General features: G+C 31.8%; 1 protein-coding gene across 1 annotated transcript; it reads right to left on the bottom strand.

The window, feature by feature from the left end:
* Positions 1 to 3,960: 3,960 nt before the first annotated feature.
* On the bottom strand, positions 3,961 to 15,565 carry LOC111707346 (uncharacterized). The gene is made up of 4 exons (XM_023480439.1): positions 15,394 to 15,565; positions 13,660 to 14,014; positions 10,184 to 10,255; positions 3,961 to 4,398 (listed from the first exon to the last, which is right to left on the bottom strand). The coding sequence occupies exons 2-4, from the start codon at positions 13,821 to 13,823 to the stop codon at positions 4,095 to 4,097; spliced, it is 540 nt and encodes a 179-aa protein (XP_023336207.1). The 5' UTR covers positions 13,824 to 14,014; positions 15,394 to 15,565; the 3' UTR covers positions 3,961 to 4,094.
* Positions 15,566 to 20,532: the final 4,967 nt, after the last annotated feature.

The raw sequence follows: 20,532 nt of genomic DNA, 5'->3' as shown, positions 1-20,532 counted from the left end.
AGAAGAAACATGATAAGTTTCAGTTAAAACATTTAAACACTGAAGCATCTATACTCTATTCCCAGTCTTATCAACATAAGTGGAGCAGGTGGTTTAATGCGTTATCCCCTTACCCCTCACTTCTCCCCTCTCTCTCTTTTACTTCAATCCCAATCCCCCATACCCTCTCCCATCCCTCCCTTCCTTTACTTTAATCCGATATACCAATACCCTCTCTAATCCCTCAAACCTACCATCGCATTCTCTCCTCTACTCTTCCATTTATTCATAGTAATCCTCCCAAAGTTCTCTTTCTCATCCTCAATCAATTCTTTCCCTTATCCTTATATCCATACTCTTCTTAATCTCTCCTATATCGGACACAAAATTATTTTTTCCGTCTTCTTTCTTGATTTTCTCTTTACTGCAGGCACCTTTCTTCACATCATTTTGTTTACTTTTTATCTTACTCCCACTCCTCCCCTTCCCATTCTCTCACTAGAAAGGTTTTAGCTTTTCCTCCTCCAAATGTTATCCTTTTATCCCCCTTTCCCCCTTCCACCACGACCTATTACCATTCCTCCTTAAATGTATGCTTTGAAAGTTATTGCATATATAAGGAATTAATTGAGTTCTTAGCACACACTCTGATACTACTTTCTTCTGACCTTTCTTTACACTTTTTGTAATATAATAAAGCTGTTTTCTCATATAAATATAAATACAAACATATGTGTTTGTGGTTAGCCTATAGCTGGCCGAACTGCTGAACCAAATTAGCTGACATTCTATTAGTAAACCCATGTATTCACTGGGGGGACATAGGCTAAACGAATTATGAAAGAATTTGAAAAATCATGATTTTATGCCAAGCGCGGGTAAACGGCGGGAGCATCTACAGCTGTGAATGATAATATAAACCTCGCAGCGCGCGCCGGGTGCTCCAGGTAGTTTTTGATAAAACTTTTTTTTATCAGTCCTTCACGAAGAATGTGGACACAATCCCTTTCTCTCCTCGCCATATTAACACATATTGATTAAGATAAAGTGGTTTTCATTGATGGGTACGAACAAACTATTAGAATACTAAATTTTAAAACAAAATTATATGAAATAATATGAAACGACGTAATATTCACTGTTATTTAACCTACAACTATATTTTTAGTACAGTTACTTTACCGTATTTAATTATTGCACATTTGTATCTTTCAAAACTCTTATATATTAATTTGCATGCACTTTTATAAAATGTCATGGGAGTTTGCGTCGAATACAAAACGGTCCAATTCAGCAAAATTTAAAGCATAATAAAATTCATCTGTGCCATAGAAATAATAATTTCTTGTGAATCCTTAAAATATTATTCCCACTCAATATAATATATATCCGATGATAAAAGATGTGTCTGAACTCTGGAAGTTTTTGGAAAAAATCAACAACCAACTGATTCAAAAACATTATTTAAAATGATAAAATTAATGGAACCAAGAAGAAGATTAATAATAAAGAGGGAAGTTAGTTTAAGAATGAGAAAAAGAACAAAAATGCATGGTAAAAGATGAATTTTTTTGCCACAAACTAAAATTTTCCAAATCGTATATGTTTGGCACCGACCTGATGGTCGTACCCTTTGAAATTTCAAACCTAAACTGTTTGATCTCTCTGAGGTCTGCAACAGTTGTTGCACAGATATTGAAAAATTCGAGTTTGCGGCAAAGAAAGAGATGATAAAAACTCAGTTCCTCTATGATGAAAAAAGGATCGTAAAAAAATGCTATAAGTAAGAATAAAGGTAACTAAGAAGGATAAAATTAGAAGAACATGGTTTCAAGAAGCAGTTGTAAACGAAAAGAGAAAAGTAGAAAATATATATATTATATATATATATATATATATATATTCTACGATTAACGTTAAATAATGACAAAATTAACGATAGAAGAATGTTAAAAAAAAATTAGACAATAAAAGATGTTAAACCGGCTGAAACTAGTAAAATAAATTTAAAACAATTAACACATAATAGTATATTTGTGTAGTACGTGACAAAGTTACACAAATAAAAATACAGTTTTTTGTTTAATATACATTTTTATAAATTCACCTTGACAACATGAGATCAGACTATTGAGCTTCAATGCCAAGTCAGTCTGGGAACATTTATTGAGTTTTTATCACAAACTCAAATCCTTAATCCCTTTATCTTTGCAACCTGATGGAGTAAACTTTTGATATTTCTAACTTAGACTATTTGTTAAACATTAATATTCTACGATATCGGGTTGTAAATTTAGAGGGATTAGAAAATCAGAGTTTGTGGTAAAAACTCAATTCCTTTAGGTTTCAATTAAAGTTAAATCTTTTTACAGGTAAAATGTTGTTCGCAAAAATATCAAAAATGTGGATCGAAGAGTTTTTTTCTGAAAAATCTTTTTCTGAAACAAATTGCTTTGGCAAACATTTTTCATTCCTATTGTTAAAATTGTTTAACAAAAATATGTCTAGAATAGAATTGAGTATTTGGCACAAACTCTGATTTTCTAATACCTATATCTTTGCAACCCAATGTGGTAGACCTTAAATATTTCAAACTATGAGCTCGTTGGATCAAATAATCTAAGTTGGGCAAATTAAAGGTTACATCATCAGTTTGCAAAGATATAGAGATAAGACAAATTCAGTTTGTGGCAAGGACTCAATTCTTTCACAATTTAACTATATTTAATCAAACACGCAAATTTTCTACAAAATATTGCACTTAATCCTTAGTGTGGCCGTGGAACATCCGTCTTTTTTTTTTTCTTTTTTTTTGGAGGCTTTACAAAATCTGTTCAAAACTGTCTGATCTAAAAGTTTGCTTCTATTACTTTATGAACAATATTGACAATTTGAAAACTATGATATAAACAAACTTGAAGATGGACTTTGCGGATAAGTCTGAAGCCTACTAAAAGCCATTAAACTGCATGTTTAAAAATGGATTGAAAAGACGATGAATATTCCTATTTTTTGGAAACCCTACTTTCACAAAAGTTTAATATAAATTTAAATATTAATATTTGAAACTCAACCGATCTACATTACATTAATTAAACCAGAAATACTGGGACAGTGATATTTTAAAATATGATACTTAGACAAATTTAACTTTCATGAAAGAAAAATAGCCTTTTTCAGTTTGATGCTTCGTTGCTATAATCTCTCTGACTGTTGAGAGATATTGACTAGAAAGAAGATGAAAAATAATATTTCCAATTCACGTAAATAAAATCTTTGCTAAATTTGTCGATTCTCCGATCTTCAAATATCAATTTGGTATTGAATTCACAGTGCAGAGGATTTAGATAATTCCTCGAATGCCCTTAATAGTTATTACAATACTTTACTTGAGATCTATTCCTCCAAATCCCGGAATGGTAGGAAATGAACCGTGCTGACTTTATGTAATACCACTAACGATATGTGTACTATAGCAGACAAAGTCAATTATATTTTGGGTTCAAATTTTAATAGGATTATAGTTTTAATCTTAAGTGACCCTCTTTGTCCGATTCACAACCGTAATTGTAATTGCAATTGAATATAATTAATTTTCGAATCTAAAAACATGGATATCACATTACTCAAAGCTATACGGGGTATCGCTGTGAATCAGACATGGCTTTATAAAAGCGGGGTTAGCTTATTCACTATACGGTCCCGTAGGGTTAATTAATATGTTCACTTTACAGTCCCGTAGGGTTAATTAATATATTCACTTTACAGTCCAGTTAACTACTATAGGAGTGTAGGGTTCATGTGGTTTTAAGGATTCTGTCCTTATCCTATAGAACTGTGGCTTTCAATCACAATTTGGTTTATTAAACGTATAATTTTCCTTTTTTCCCTATTTTACTTTTTTGTCGGTATACGCGCTTTAAACGAAAAATTAAAAAGTGACAAAATCTTAAGTTTAAATATTGTTGGATTATATACCAACACGTGATTGAATTCAAATAGAAGAAACCGAATGCATCTCGCCCTGGTTAGTCCGGGTTGGGTTTATTAATATATTCACTTGAACGGGTTGAGAGTAAGTGTTTAGCTAGCTATCTGAGTGAAGATTAAGTGTGTCAGATATTTATTGGTTCACTCATTACAACATCAGGCACGTTCCCCATAGTAATTGCCACATGATAGGGCGGCGGAGAGTCATACGGCGGTGGCGGGGACTCGCCTTTTTTATAGCTCTGCATCCTTGCCAATACTCCCGCCATACCCTGTACACCCGCCCCCACTCCTCTGACACGCCCCCTGGTCTCCCTACAGGAATCTATAACGTAAATAGTCTCAATGGATGTGTTTGAGGGCGTGTCCCGATCCATGCACTGTCTAGTCAGGGATCTACAGTAGAAAACAAGAAGGAGATGATAGGCCCTGAAATATAGAGATTTATCAGTTCAATTACTAACCTAGAGAAAGGATCATTAGGGGAATAGGTTCCGTTGTATCCTAGTGCTTCTAGGAGGCTACAAATGATCATAGAAAAGTAATTGTTCAAGATGCTCCAAACATTCAAGCCATGGATTATATGATAATTATATGATACAAGTGGAAACCCAGCATTTTCTGGAAATATATATAAGTCGACCAACTCAACTAATAATCATAAAACCAAGATAAGAAAATTCTCAAGGTTCTACACCGAGTTCTCCCGCCGAAAGAAGTGACAAATATGACAAGGGGTTCATGATCGGACACACAAGCAGACAAACAGAGATTACTTATTTTATATTAATTAGCTTGGAAATCTGATTTACCTGTAAACTAAACCTTTGATATAAAAGTCAGTCAATTCAACTCAGAATTATATATTTTTTTTTTTTTAACATCTTAGTGAACTAAGAGATCACGAGTTTGATAAAAGCAAAGAAAATTAGTCCTTGTTATAAAAACACAAATTTTATAACTCCTATATATTTGCAGCCTGATGGCATTTTACTTTAGATTTGGCATGGTTATATACGTATAGTTAGAGAAGCAATCGAGATTAAGTGTTTAAGATTAACGATACTCTACAGAAAAGTTCCAGGGTCTGGATTAAGAAATAATAAACAACTACATTCTAGATGATTTCTTGTCATTATTGTGTAATTCTAAATTAAATATTTAAATGTTTTTTTTTTCTAAAAAATGAAGACAGCTAAAGAGAAGTACAAAAATACAAAAGAAAAGAATGAATTCTCTTATTGACAGAAACTCTGAATCTAGAATATTTCTAAAATATTTGAGAGAAAAGGCTCTATTTCACGGTGAACTAGAGTTTAATCAGTTTTAGTTGAAATGTCAACACGGTTCAAAATATATGTCCGGTTCTAAGCTTACAGTGTTCTAGAATATGAAAATTCTGACACACAAATCTGTCAGGATATTTCAAATGCAAAGATGGCATCAGTGCCCTTCAAAGCTTTGTCTGATCAAGTATGAATTAGATATCACTGTTTTTAAGAGTCCCTTGAAACCNATGTTCCTGTTTAATTGTGTATAATTAGATATTCCTGTTTAATTGTGTAATTCAAACTTGATTATCATGCTGCAGGTTCTTTTACGACGAAAATATATGAAAAATTGCCATCTTTGCATGAAAGGTCCCTTGAAATTAAGCTTACAGTCCCTTTAACCCTTCAAATTATGATCCGAAAAAAAACACTTTAAATTTTTAGGACTTTCTTATCCAAGGCTATACAAAGCATGAAGGTCGGTCAGATCAAACAAAGAGCAAAGTGATGGCGATATTTTAAGCTGACCCGGTCTCAAAAGTTGATTTGCATAGTATGTTTGGATAGCCGTTGCATGATGTTGGGAGCAATCTTTTTTTGAACTGGAATTTGTCTTTAATGTTAAAACGAGAAGTATAAGGCCCTGGGTCGACTAGTTACCGACTATGATAAAGAAATTCGATTTTTTAAGTGAGTTTTGTGTGATATATGTTGACGATTTGTTGGAATTCAGTTAGGTTTGTTATCTGCAGAGAAACCTGAACCCTGTTCTCCCTTGTGTAGACAAGGGTACACAGAGCAGTCCTCTTATCAATCCTGGAAAACCAAATTGGGAGTTGAAACCTGACTCCGGGTCCTGTAACAGGGTGGGGGGTAAAATGTTGACATGTGTCATATATTTGAGCTTATCAAACATGTAATATATACCACACTGCACTCTGTAATATACAAACCATGCGCTCCAAAATGTATATTTCTTCACAAAAACCAAAATTATTTAAACTAAAATATGTGTGCGTTTTAAGAAGTATGCAACGCACATTGCACTGCACATTGCACTGCACATTGCATTGCACAATGCACTGCACATTGCATTGCACAATGCACTGCACATTGCATTGCACAATGCACTGCACATTGCACTTTAAAAACAAGTTTTGATCTTCATAATAATAAGCTTTTTATAATTATAGTATCCACCACTTACGCTATTTATATTATTAGTTCTTAAGATGTTTAACTCGAAAAAATATTTTCAAAATGTGATTTTTTGTAACTTTCAATTGAAAAATATAAAAGATGATTGAATTGACTGCAGGGAAAACAAGTTTACTAGTTCCATGCTTTGTTGCGAACTATAAAATCCTCGTCTCAAAATTCTTATGTTTGTTGCGACCCCCTGTATCCAGTCAGTTTTAAGACTAAACATATAGGGTTTCATATTTAAATCTTGTCAAAATATAGAAGATGGGGGTCTCATGAGAGATTATTTAAATCTAGCAAATATGTCCCCCAGACAGGGAGGATATATAAGGGTTATACATGAACGATACAGAACTAGCAGCAGCGGTATAAGGGTTCCAAATATGAGTAGAACTTAAAGGGGGGGGGGGAATTGTCTTATAAAATTCAACAGAAAGCTCAGAAAGTTTCATGGTGCAATAAAATTTGTCTGTGATACTGATTTGTTTAATTTTTCAAAAAAACATATTTTTACGGCATTCCTCAAATATATAATGTTTATCTAAAATTAATTTTCTAAGTTTGGAATTTTTAAATAAAAATTTTATTTAAGCAAGGGAAAAAACCACACAAATGCATTACTTAGTACAGTGGCAGGCGATTATATCAATACGATAAAGACGACTTCTTTATTTAAGTTTTGATTGATTACAAGTTTTTTTCAAACAATCAAATAGACAGCTTCTCTTTGTTTCCATGTTTACGTGTATCCATGGTATTAAAAGCTTGATATTAATTAAAATTGAAATCGACATTGTATTGATATATGCGACAACGACTGTATTAAAAGGTTAAGAACCTTTTCTGCTGAAGTTATAGAAAAGATAAACAAAGAAAGAAATTTAGCAAAGAGAGATTTTTAAAACGGGAAATTTTCCTCGTGAACCATTCATTTATTGCACTGCATTAATTCAATATCAACATAAAGAAAATATTTTTAAAATGGGGAATTACAGGTTAGACTTTGCAACCTTCTATCTTCTTCAATTTTTCTCTTAACATAAAAGAAGGAGAATAATCTAAATTTTTATGTAAATAATGATTATATTAATTTTACAGAAAAAAAAGAATCACTATAGCTTGAGAACCCAGCTTTGCTTAGAAACCAAAATATCTCTATTAGAGTCAACTCATTCAACTTAGAGCTTTAAAACAGTGGTTATACCGAGTTTTCCAATCAAAATTTAAGGCAAATGGTCAAGTTATTCATGATTTATGATCGGACATACACACAAACAAACCAACCAACAAACAAACAAATAGAGATTACTACTTTAAATATAAATATATAGAAGATACAAGATTAAATTACATCTAGCTATCTGTCTATCCATCTGTATATCTATCTGCATGTCAGTAAAAATTAAAATGGCAAAAATATTTTAAAAATGAAGAATTTGCGATTTTACCAATCTGTAAGAAACCCCTTTGTTACTTGGTAGTTCTTGTTGATTCCTATATACGATATTCTGTAAGTTTGCAGTACGTTGTACATTATTAATAATCGATGTTTGTACGTAAAAAAAAACCATTTATTCATTTGAACTGCGTTCTGAATGAATATTTATCATGATTAGCTTAATCATGTGATATATAGTGAGGTATATCTTAAATTACGACTATTTCTAACTATGCTGTAATGCGTAACATGTTTTGCTTTATCATGTGACCTGTTTGAGATATTGATCAATTGATTGATAGTGTCCGTATTGACACCGATAGCTAACAAGATTGCGCCCAGTTTAGTGGCGTTGATAGTTCATGGGATTGTAGCCATGTGGATCGTGTCCTGTTTGAGATATTGATCAATTGATTGATAGTGTCCGTATTGACACCGATAGCTAACAAGNATATAAATAATATATTCATCATCTGTAAATATATATTACATTATATTATTTCATTTTAATTGTATGCAAATATAAAAATTTCGAAGTAGACTCTTAAAGTTGTTTAAGAATAAAAAAGCAGAAGTTTCTAAAAATGTGTTTTTAAAGAGGAAGGAGAATTTAAAATAGAATTTAAACAAAAATAAAATTTTAAAGATTAAAAAACAGATTTTGTCTTTTTTATTGTTAAAAACAATTCAACTAAGAGATCTCAAATCTTTACAGTACAATCTTGAATGTACTGTAAATGTACTTCTCGAAGATAAAAAGGATGATTTAAAAAGAAGCTGCAGAAATTGACTATACTATATATATATATAAATACTTGGCTTTTAGGGCGCTTCGCGCCCATCTTTTATATAAATTTTTAATTGTGGCGTTATCTGTAAGCATCTTCTCACTGTTCAGTATAAATCAATATCAAAAAAAGTGTGCAGATTTCCTAATATTTTTTCGCGCATTTTCAAAATTTAACAAAAATAAAAAACCTTTAAAACACATATTTTTAAAATTTTGATCATTCATAAACCTTCCCTGGGGTCACGTGATATATTACACAAAATTTCGGCCCGATCGGTTCAGCCGTTTTGACGTTTATTGTATACAAACAAATAGACACACATACAAGTTAAAGGAAATGAGTCTTTGCCACAAACTCTGATCTTCTAATCCCTATATCTGTTGATGCCAACGTCGTAAACCTTTGACATTTCAAACTATGACTTTTGTTAGATCAAATAATATAAATGTGAAATATCAAAGATTTATGACATTGGGTTCCAAAGATATAGGGATTAAAAATTCAGAGTTTGTGACACAGACTCAATTCCTTTATATTTAGATATAAAGTAGTAATTTCTGTTTGTTTGTTTGCATATCCGATCATAGTTCAAGAATCCCTTGACCGATTTGCCTCAAATTTGGATTGGGGAACATCTTAGTTGAATGGGTTGAATCTTATAATGAAAACTTCAAAGCAATACTACATGACTATATGTATGTTTATATCGAAGTTTTAATTGAATCATATTCTATGAGAATAATTTAGATAAAAATAACCACAATTTTCTATAATAAACAATTTGAATATGGAAGCAGAAAAAAATAAAATTCTGCTTTGTTAAAAACTTATTTTATCTAAAAATTACTTTGGCACTATATAACATTTTTAGACTTGAATTTTCCCTTTTTTAATGGCTCGTGTAATGAGCGCGGTAATTTTTACCATCACAAATATATTCTGTGAATAATTCCTGAAAATTTTAGGTCCACAGCTCGTACATAATAGGATATAATTTTAGGTCCACAGCTCGTACATAATAGGATATAATTTTAGGTCCACAGCTCGTACATAATAGGATATAATCGCCGCTGAAGTTTCCAAAACTGCTTAAGCACGGGCAGCCGTAGTACATTTGAATTTCCATGCCGGGTCAATCTTTCCGGTCCCAGATTGTACTGTATCTCCCGGACATCGGGTACATGAAGCAGACACTCAATAGAACTAACCGTTGCAACAAGGTTGACACGCTCAGACTTTAGGTTGAGTTTACTTTTACTGAAGGGTCAGGGGTGCGTGTAAGAAGGTTAATCTATTTTTTTCCTGTAATTATCTTGTTTTGCATCAATTATTTTGTTTTTTATTATAAATTTAAGAAAATAAATATTTTCGAGCTAGTTCTTCAGATTTTGGCCTAAAATTTCAGATTAGTGCTCACGGTTCACATTGTAATGGGAAAAGGTACCGCACACAGCTATTTTCTAGAATTGGTCCTCCGTGGCCGGATACCGTATATTGTACAAGCTTTGTACCTGTACAGAATCCATATTGTGACTAGAACGCCTAAGCTTCCTCCAGCTGCAATCAAGAAGGTTAGATCAAACCTGAAATATCAATTAGAAAAAATCTGAGAAAATAAGAAAGAAGAAAAAAAAAGAAGAGAGGATTGGGGAGGAGGGAGGAGGATATTTCAAACGTTGACTACTTCAGCTAACATAATTAAAAATGAAATAGCAAAAGTCTAGAAAAATAGATTTTGTTGCGAAATAATTAGTTTCTTAACTAGAAGAGAATTAGGAAGTTGGCTTGAAGGAAACAGGAAATGAAAGAAAGAGGAAACTGGGGAAAACACGCGAAGACAACCAAAATAGAAGAAGATACAGGAGGTGAAGAAGTATAAGTAGGATTATACGTAAAAGGAGGAATAGGAAAAGAAAAAGTGTCGTTTATTAATTTTAGCTTATTTGTGAAAGTATCTTAAATAAAACATTGTATTTAACTATCTAGCTTAGAATAAAACATTGTATTTAACTATCATAGAATAAAACATTGTATTTAACTATCTAGCTTAGAATAAAACATTGTATAGAATAAAACATTGTATTTAACTATTTAGCTTAGAATAAAACATTGTATTTAACTATCATAGAATAAAACATTGTATTTAACTATCCAGCTTAGAATAAAACATTGTATTCAACTCTCTTAGAATAAAACATTGTATTTAACTATCTTAGAATAAAACATTGTATTTAACTATCTAGCTTAGAATAAAACATTGTATTTAGCTATCTAAAAATACAACTTTGTATTTAACTATCTAGCTTAGAATAAAACTTTGTATTTAATAAAACATTGTATTTAACTATCTAGCTTAGAATAAAACTTTGTATTTAACTATCTAAAAATACAACTTTGTATTTAACTATCTAGCTTAGAATAAAACTTTGTATTTAGCTATCTAAGAATACAACTTTGTATTTAACTAGCTTAGAATAAAACTTTGTATTTAACTAGCTTAGAATAAAACATTGTATTTAACTAGCTCAGAATAAAACATTGTATTTAACTAGCTTAGAATAAAACATTGTATTTAACTATCTTAGAAAAAACTTTGTATTTAACTATCTTAGAATAAAACATTGTATTTAACTATCTAGCTTAGGATAAAACGTTGTATTTAACTATCTAGCTTAGAATAAAACATTGTATTTAACTATCTAGCTTAGAATAAAACTTTATATTTAACTATCTAGCTTAGAATAAAACTTTGTATTTAACTATCTTAGAATAAAACTTTGTATTTAACTATCTTAGAATAAAACTTGGTATTTAACTGTCTAGCTTAGAATAAAACATTGTATTTAACTATCTTAGAATAAAACATTGTATTTAACTATCAGCTTAGAATAAAACATTGTATTTAGCTATCTAAGAATAAAACTTTGTATTTAACTATCTTAGAATAAAAATTAAAATTTAACTATCTAGCTTAGAATAAGACTTTGTATTTAACTATCTTAGAAAAAAAACATTGTATTTAACTATCTAGCTTAGAATAAAACTTTGTATTTAACTAGCTTAGAATAAAAAATTGTATTTAACTAGCTTAGAAAAAACTTTGTATTTAACTATCTTAGAATAAAACTTTGTATTTAACTATCTTAGAATAAAACATTGTATTTGACTATCTAGCTTTGAATAAAACATTGTATTTAACTATCTAGCTTAGAATAAAACATTGTATTTAACTATCTAGCTTAGAATAAAACATTGTATTTAACTATCTAGCTTAGAATAAAACTTTGTATTTAACTATCTAGCTTAGAATAAAACTTTGTATTCAACTATCTTAGAATAAAACTTTGTATTCAACTATTTTAGAATAAAACATTGTATTTAACTAGCTTAGAATAAAACATTGTATTTAACTATCTTAGAATAAAACATTGTATTTAACTATCTTAGAATAAAACAATCTATTTACCTATCTTAGAATAAAACAATGTATTTAACTTTCTAGCTTAGAATAAAACATTGTATTTACCTATCTTAGAATAAAACATTGTATTTAACTATCTTAGAATTAAACATTGTATTTTTCTATCTTAGAATAAAACATTGTATTTAATAACTCAGAATAAAACCTTTTATTTAACTATTTTAAAATCTTAGGTTGGATACAAATATTTTAAGATGCATCCAAGGTTGGATTTAACTGTTTTAAGATGTATCTAAGGTTGAATTTGACTATTGTAAGATGTATCTAAGGTTGAATATAACTATTGTAAGATGTATCTAAGGTTGAATATAACTATTTTAAGATGGATCTAAGGTTGAATATAACTATTGTAAGATGTATCTAAGGTTGAATATAACTATTTTAAGATGTATCTAAGGTTGAATATAACTATTGTAAGATGTATCTAAGGTTGAATATAACTATTTTAAGATGGATCTAAGGTTGAATATAACTATTTTAAGACGTATCTAAGGTTGAATATAACTATTTTAAGATGAAACGTTGAATAATGAATCAGAATTTACATTATCCTCTTTCAGTTTTAAAACCTTTAATAATCCCCTGAAGCAATCTAATAAATTTCAAACTTGACCTCACTTCAATGTATTTCTAACCCTATTTAGTTTGCATAATTGTAGCTCACACATCCCCCCCCCCCGCCAACCATCTTTAACCAACATTCCTTCTATCTGGACACAATATGGCTTTCTAACCAAGAACTATGATAAAACTCAAGTTTCTCATGAAATCTGTTCCGGCCTCAGATTTCAAATTCTTGTTTTTTCAAGACTACAATTTCACAGATAATTAGGGAATATATTTTTCAACCAATGGTATTGACATTTTTCTTGCGTCATTTCTTTTCTTCTTTCTTTTATATGAATTTTTCAATATTTGAAAATCAGAGTAATGTCAAAACTAATCTTCAAAATGACTGTAAGTAAGCAATGAAAGCAATTTCATGAAGTGGTAGTTGGTACGTTCAATTCATAACGGTACCCTTTAAATCTTTTCTTGGGTCAAGAATGAACAAGACATCCTTTTTTTAGCTAAAAATTGATTGTTTTCATTTGTGGGTTCTCTATAAAAGTTATAGCTTACTTATAAGCAGAGACATTTAACGAACTTTTCAGAATTTAACACCTTTGAAAATAAAATAAAAACATTGATGACTTCATCATTGCTACTCAAAAAACAGGATTAAGGTACAGTTGTGAATTGGACATGAGACCCTAAAATGAAGGGTTACTTCAAATTACTCCCTCAGCCCTTTGAAAGTTTTCAAATTTTACAAAAATCATGTTATTTGCCTTTAAAAAAGATGAATTATTTTAAACCTATAATTGCGTTGAGATTTGCTTCTCAAGTGGTTTAGACAGATGGAAAGGAAGATTCCTAAAAATTTTCACCAATTTCATAGATCATCATTTTCAAGTTAGTTGATGGCTGAATTGAAGGGTTAAAATTGTGCAAAACTAAACTTACTTTGGTGTATAGATATGCTCGTGATTTGAACAATCTGCTAGATTCTGTTCAACACGTCCCAACTCCTCCCCCTCCAAACTTATACTGGTATAGTTCCAGAAGGGTAGATCATGCCCCTGCTCCAGGTTCTCCTGAAGCTCTACTATTGCCACCTCGCCCTCCATCCTTGGACAGTTCAACCTTCTACCCGGAACAGGATTAGGAATTACTCCAGACTAACTCAAGGATTGAAACTTGTCTCCGAAACTAGAAACTGTCCTAGCATTGTATATATTCTAGTTCAGATTAGTAATTCACTGATTAGCATAACATTTATTATTAATTGAATCACCCCTCTAATGCACTGCGTCGTAGCCTGAAACAATATTCAATATATGATGATAACTACAACTTTTGCATTTCCCATCTGACAAATTCCCAAACGACATTTTCTCAAATATGTATTTGCCGACAGATTGAATCCCAATCGCCAGTAATTGCTAAAACAGAAAAGATGTCGGACATTTTTAATAGTATTTGGGCACCTCACTTGGAATATTGTACATTTCGGTAACGTTCTATTTGGGATATTGTTTATTTGATAACGTTCTACCTGGGATATTGTACATTTGATAACGTTCTACTTGGGATATTGTACATTTGATAACGTTCTATTTGGAATATTGTACATTTGATAACGTTCTACTTGGGATATTGTACATTTGATAACGTTCTATTTGGAATATTGTACATTTGATAAGGTTCTACTTGGGATATTGTACATTTGATAACGTTCTACTTGGGATATTGTACATTTGGGGACGTGCTATTTACACTTGGGAACATCCCACTCGGTAACTGTGTACATTGTTGGTAACGTATACCAGTACCACTTTGGAAATCGTGCATTTGGGGACGTGTCACTTTGGAAATTGTCTTTGTAAAATTATCACTTATTAAAATGTCCTTTGAAAAAAATTAACATATTGCATATATATTAAACTTTCTGCCCTATATCTTTTAACACTGACAATTTTAATGAGTATTTTCAGCCCACAATTTGCAAATATTTCAAAAGATTGCGCATTATTTAACTTTTTAGATTTGATCATATTTGCATCATTTCTAACTAGTTCATCGATTAACAGGTGCAAAGTGCTAATTAATGAGCTACACAATGTATCTCATATGGTCCCCATTAAAATTAATTAATATAGTAAATAGTTAATACAAAAAAAAGAGATGATTTATTTTAAGATAACATTTTATTTCTATAATGCGTTACGTGTAAATTTTGGTAGATGATAAAATGAATTAAAAAATTTAATTTGTATTTGAAAACCTGATTTGATCTCCTGGCAATCCCAATGTTGCATGAAGATTAGAAATTAAATAATCTATGGTGCTTCCCACCCAACACAATTTGATCATTTTCCTCGGTTTAACAAACATTGTAAATAAAGATTTAAAATATAAAATCCAATATTTGACAAATAGAATTTAAACATTTCAAACAAAGAAATATGTGGCAAATAATTTAATTGAGGCCCAAATACAACCCTCTGATGAAAATCAGCATTGTAAAAAGAAAAGTAGGGTTCATACGGGAAAACATATTTAGGGGGAGAAATATTTTTTTAAGCTCCCCCACTCCCCAAACAATCATTCCTTTAATCCCTCTTTACTTGGTACAAACGGTATTTAAATACATCTAAATTACATATATATAAATACATATTTATAATAATAATATACCTGCTGAAAAAATATTTAACTAGATTTCTTCTTTATCGATGAACAGACGCCTGTTACAGAGCTACGCAACTGCGCGTCCTCTCACCTCGGCTTACAGATTACAACTGAGCGGAAGAAGAAATGATTTGAGAAAGCAGCAGCTGTTCCCAGTTCTGTTGACTGGACCCATATAAAGGCACACGGACCGGGAAATGCGCGAAACTGCAGTGTAAAGGAAGTACATATACGTAAGATATAATCTTGTATTTTCAGTTGGTGAAATATATAAATGTGTCAAATGTACATGCTCTCTTTTGATAATTGTTGCAAACTTCTGAATTTTGTAATTCTATACACCGTGTAATCCAATATAGAATATAGAATATATATATTTACTAGCTGTACAGAGTGTTCCACAAAATATGTGAAAACCAGAAACACAATATAATTTCGTCGGCTTCTTTTTATAAATATCTAAAAATTCTGAAATTTTAAACTGAACATATTTCCCAAAAAAGTGCCATTAACATTTTAGAGACATATACTGCAGTTGCAAAATTGGAAATCACAAAAGCGACACATGGCTGAAATTAATGGAAGAACTAAGACGACATTAATTCCACAGTTTTCTGGTTCTCACTGTATTTGAAACATGACTTTATTGTAATATTGTTCGCAAATTAATGAATTGCAGAATGGGTCTCACCACAAATCACTCGCTTTTTAATAAATTGCTTTCAATATTTAAAACAGTCGCAGATTCACATGAGGACCCCTTCCCTCTCCCCACTCCCTCCCTCTCCTCACCATCCCTCCCTTCTCAATCTCCCTCCCTCTCCTCGCCATCCCTCCCTCTCCTCACCATCCCTCCCCTCTCCTCGCCATCCCTCCCTTCTCAGACTCCCTCCCTCTCCTGGCCATCCCTCCCTCTCCTCCCTTCTTAGAATATATACCCCACCTCGCCCTTACACATCAATAGGACTCATTCAACATAATACATAAAAATATTTAAAAATCAATAAATCCATAGATTATGGACGGTAGTAAACTCAAACACAGATTGATTTCATGTTGGGGTTGCAAGGGGGGGGAGGGTTGCAAGGGTGGGAGGGCCGAGGGGGGAGGGGTAAAAGATGATTTAAACTAATCCATCGTATCAATTTTATATTACTCCCAGAAATTAATAAAGACTTTTTTTGTAAACAAAGGAATGGATTAATCGTCAATTTTTTTAAAATTCTTATATCTTTGCAACATGACGGTGTAAAATATAAAAGGTCTAGCATCTGGTTTCAACACGCTTAAAGCTATAGATTAGAAAATTATAGTAATTGTGGCAAGTAACCAATTCCTCTATGTTTAAGAGGATTCCTGGTTTAACTTTCTTGGGAGGAAATAAAGAAAAACAGGTAAAAGTTCAGATTTTTTAATTATTATGAAGAAGTGGTTGAACTAGGCTGACCTAGGTTGATCTAGGTTGAACTAGGTTGAACTAGGTTGTACTTGGTTGAACTAGGTGCGGCATGAAGCTACTTATCCTGGCTGGTTCAATTATAAATTTCATTACATTTTCGCATCGGCGAAAAAATCCCCCCCCCCCCTATATAAAAGTACCTTATTACGCCTTGGGGTGGGGGGGGGGGCAGAAGTTGTTATTTAAGAAATTGATATGAGGGTTACAGGGGCGAATGAATTAGGAGGTCACTGGCCAAGGGGCTATAAAAGTAAAGATTTTGATTCCGTAAATGGCCTCAGTCCCATTGAAAAGTTAAAAAGGGGCACTATATATATAGTCATTAATCTGTAGGACACATTCCTGTATACGCCCCTGGAGGGTTCAATATGAGTTTGTGTGGGGGGAATAATTTCCTGTGATTTCAACTGAATCAATATCCATCCCAAGGGTTTAGAAAAATCGATCGGTTTACTCCAATACAACAAATTCTATGGTTTTGATTATCTACATTCCTTTCAAGATAAACAATAAACATCCATTTAATTCAGAGGCGCAACTAACGTATTTTTTTTGGGGGGGGAGGGGAGGAGAATTTTTCAATTATAGGAAAAATATGCCTGCAATGAGGCGCGAAAAATTTCATTTTATACCGAAAATTTATCAATCTATAAAATAACATTCCTATATATGTTCCCTATAGCCGGCCAAACGGCTGGACCGAATGGGCTTAAACTTTTTGAGGACACTAATGGGTAGCCTTTGGGTGACATGGGCTAAAAAATCGTTTTTTTCCACGGGCAACACCGGGCCCTTCAGCTAGTAAATAATAAAAAATAATTTTCAAAAACTCCCAAGATTTAGTTGTTTTACTAATGTGCAGTAAAAAATGCATCTTTGCATAAACTTTTTTAAAGTTGATTTGTAATCACATAATGATATGAGATGATTCAGATATTTAAATTCAAAATAAACAGATTTCTTTGTTGTGTACGCACTACGCACTGCGTAGTTCCATGGTGTTCTTGTTCCTTGTGTAAGACCGACATAGAAACCATTTACGCAATACTGGGATACAGTGAGAGCTATGAGTGTCATAATTACGCACTTCATAATCACAAAAGGCTTTGTAATGTTTATATATTTTCTATCAGTATTACTTCCACAGCGTAAATGAATTTATATATACATGGGGGAGGGATTTGAATTTAAAGGAAGAATGTTTACAACTTTTTAGTTACATAGTTTTAAATAGTGGCTAGTATGAGATGCACGATAATGACACCACACCCCCCACCCCACCCAACCCTTCTTCATATTCATCATTTCCTGCACTTATAAACTTCTTTATTTAACCTTTAGGTACTTTCCCAAAGGATTTTTCCCAAGTGGCAACTTCCCAAGGGTTTTTTCCCAATGACAACTTCCCAAATGTGTAATTTCCCAAGCGGCAACTTCCCAATTCTGTCCTAGCCGTAGCAATAGGCCCCCAGCCTGTTCTATCTGCGGCGATCGGCCCCCAAGTCCATCCTAGCTGCAGCCCTTGGCCCCCATTGCAGCCTGCGGCGCCTCGGCGGGCCTAATCTAACCTTTGGGAAGTTGCCGTTTTGGAAATTGCATGTTTGGGAAGTTGCCATTTGGGGAATCATCACTTGGGAAGTCTCCCTTGGGAATATGCCTTTGTGACCTAACACGAATATGAATATGACTAAGAACCATGAATTCTGGACTCCAAAATTGTATTTCCTAGATCTGAGACATCACACACATAAATAAAGGAGTTAAAGAGCAGCTGCAAACAAGGATGGTCTAATAAGTTCTACTCTCCTTTCACTCCCTTTATAACCAAACCGGTTTAAACTAGAATACAAGGAGTGCTGGATTAGACAGAAAATGTAAATTAAAAAATATAGATTAAAGGGACTGTGCGTAATTTCAAATAACCCTCAATGCAAAGATAAAAATGTCCGATTCACAACGGTTCCCTCGACACCTATATTTCATCAATATTGTGGGAGATATTTCGCTTTTCTAGGTTTAAAAGTGTTTGATTCTGATAATTTCTATAGGTTTTCCTGCAGTAGAAATGCCCATTTTTTATAGAGAAATCATTTTTTATAGTTATAAACATTGATATATAATTCCAACTTGATCACTAGAAATTATGCTTACAGTCCCTTTGAGAGAAAAACAAAATGAGATATGGGATACGGAGAATATTATAAGATGAAGAGCAGATTTTACATTAAAAACTCGTAAAAGATGGATAGATATAAACATCTTACGGAAAGTATAAAAGATGGATAGACATAAACATCTTACGGAAAGTATAAAAGATGGATAGACATAAACATCTTACGGAAAGTATAAAAGATGGATAGACATAAACATCTTACGGAATGTATAAATGAAGGATGGACAAAAGTAAAAACAGATAAAGTTCATAGAAGAGATTAAAAGAACTCTCAAAAATGTTTATAGCACCATTTTCGGTGCTGAAACCTTGAGAAATACATATTTTCAAATTAAAACTTAAACTTTTTATTTATAATCTTTGGATTTTATTATCACATTTTTTCAGGTACATTAATTTATACATATATGAATATACAGATAGATAAAATAAAAATTTACATTTTCAAATATAAATTCATCATACTTAGAAGTTGAAACTTGCAACTAATTTTAATTATAAGAAGATAGCTTTTTCCTTGTATTTTGAGAATTTATCCTGTTATTAATACGACAAACAAAGAGTAAAAAATATGACAAATACTTCATTGAACATGTGATAAGTATTGCACATTAATTGATTAAATAATGAATATCTGAATTTCTTGAGACTCATAATCTTTTAATTAAAGAAATTGAGTCTTTTTCACAAACTATGATTTTCTATAATCCCTTTATCTTTGCCATCTAATGTCGTAGATTTCAGATATTTCAAACTCTGAAATATCAAAGATTTACACCATAGCTGGTTGTCAAGACATAGAGCTTAGAAAATTTGAGCTGTGGTAAAGAATCTAAATGAAAGTTCTTCATGTAATTACAAATAAGATTATAAATAAAAGCATAAAACTTAAAATATTTGAGAAAAAACATTATATTGTGCACACATATGTTTACATGAGTGGAAATAATAAAATAATGCCTTATACATTAAACGTATGATATCTGATATCCCAGATTAATACCTGATATCCCAGGTTAATATGTGTCATCCCAGATTAATATCTGATATCCCAGGTTAATATCTTATATCCCAGGAAATATCTGATATCTCAGTTTAATATCTTATATCCCAGGTAATATCTGATATCTCAGGTTAATATCTGATATCCCAGGTTAATATCTGATATCCCAGGTTAATATCTGATATCCCAGGTTAATATCTGATATCTCAGGTTAATATCCTGTATCCCAGGTTAATATCTGATATCCCAGGTTAATATCTGATATCCCAGGTTAATATCTGTAATCTCAGGTTAATATCTGGTATCCCAGGTTAATATCTGATATCCCAGGTTAATATCTTATATCTCAGGTTCATATCTGATATCCCAGGTTAATATCTGATATCTCAGGTTAATATCTGATATCCCAGGTTAATATCTGATATCCCAGGTTAATATCTAATATCCCAGGTTAATATCTGATATCCCAGGTTAATATCTAATATCTTAGGTTAATATCTGATATCCCAA

The sequence above is a fragment of the Eurytemora carolleeae genome, unplaced genomic scaffold (assembly GCF_000591075.1).
Source record: "Eurytemora carolleeae unplaced genomic scaffold, Eaff_2.0 scaffold742, whole genome shotgun sequence".
NCBI lineage: Eukaryota > Metazoa > Arthropoda > Copepoda > Calanoida > Temoridae > Eurytemora > Eurytemora carolleeae.
This window is presented reverse-complemented; position numbering and strand designations above follow the sequence as displayed.

Coding starts and splice junctions, on each gene's coding strand:
- LOC111707346 (XM_023480439.1), bottom strand. CDS start 13,823: ATGGAGGGCGAGGTGGCAATAGTAGAGCTTCAGGAGAACCTGGAGCAG. Junction 10,256..13,659: donor GAGCATATCTATACACCAAA/GTAAGTTTAGTT, acceptor TTGATATTTCAG/GTTTGATCTAACCTTCTTGA. Junction 4,399..10,183: donor ACAATATGGATTCTGTACAG/GTACAAAGCTTG, acceptor TCTATATTTCAG/GGCCTATCATCTCCTTCTTG.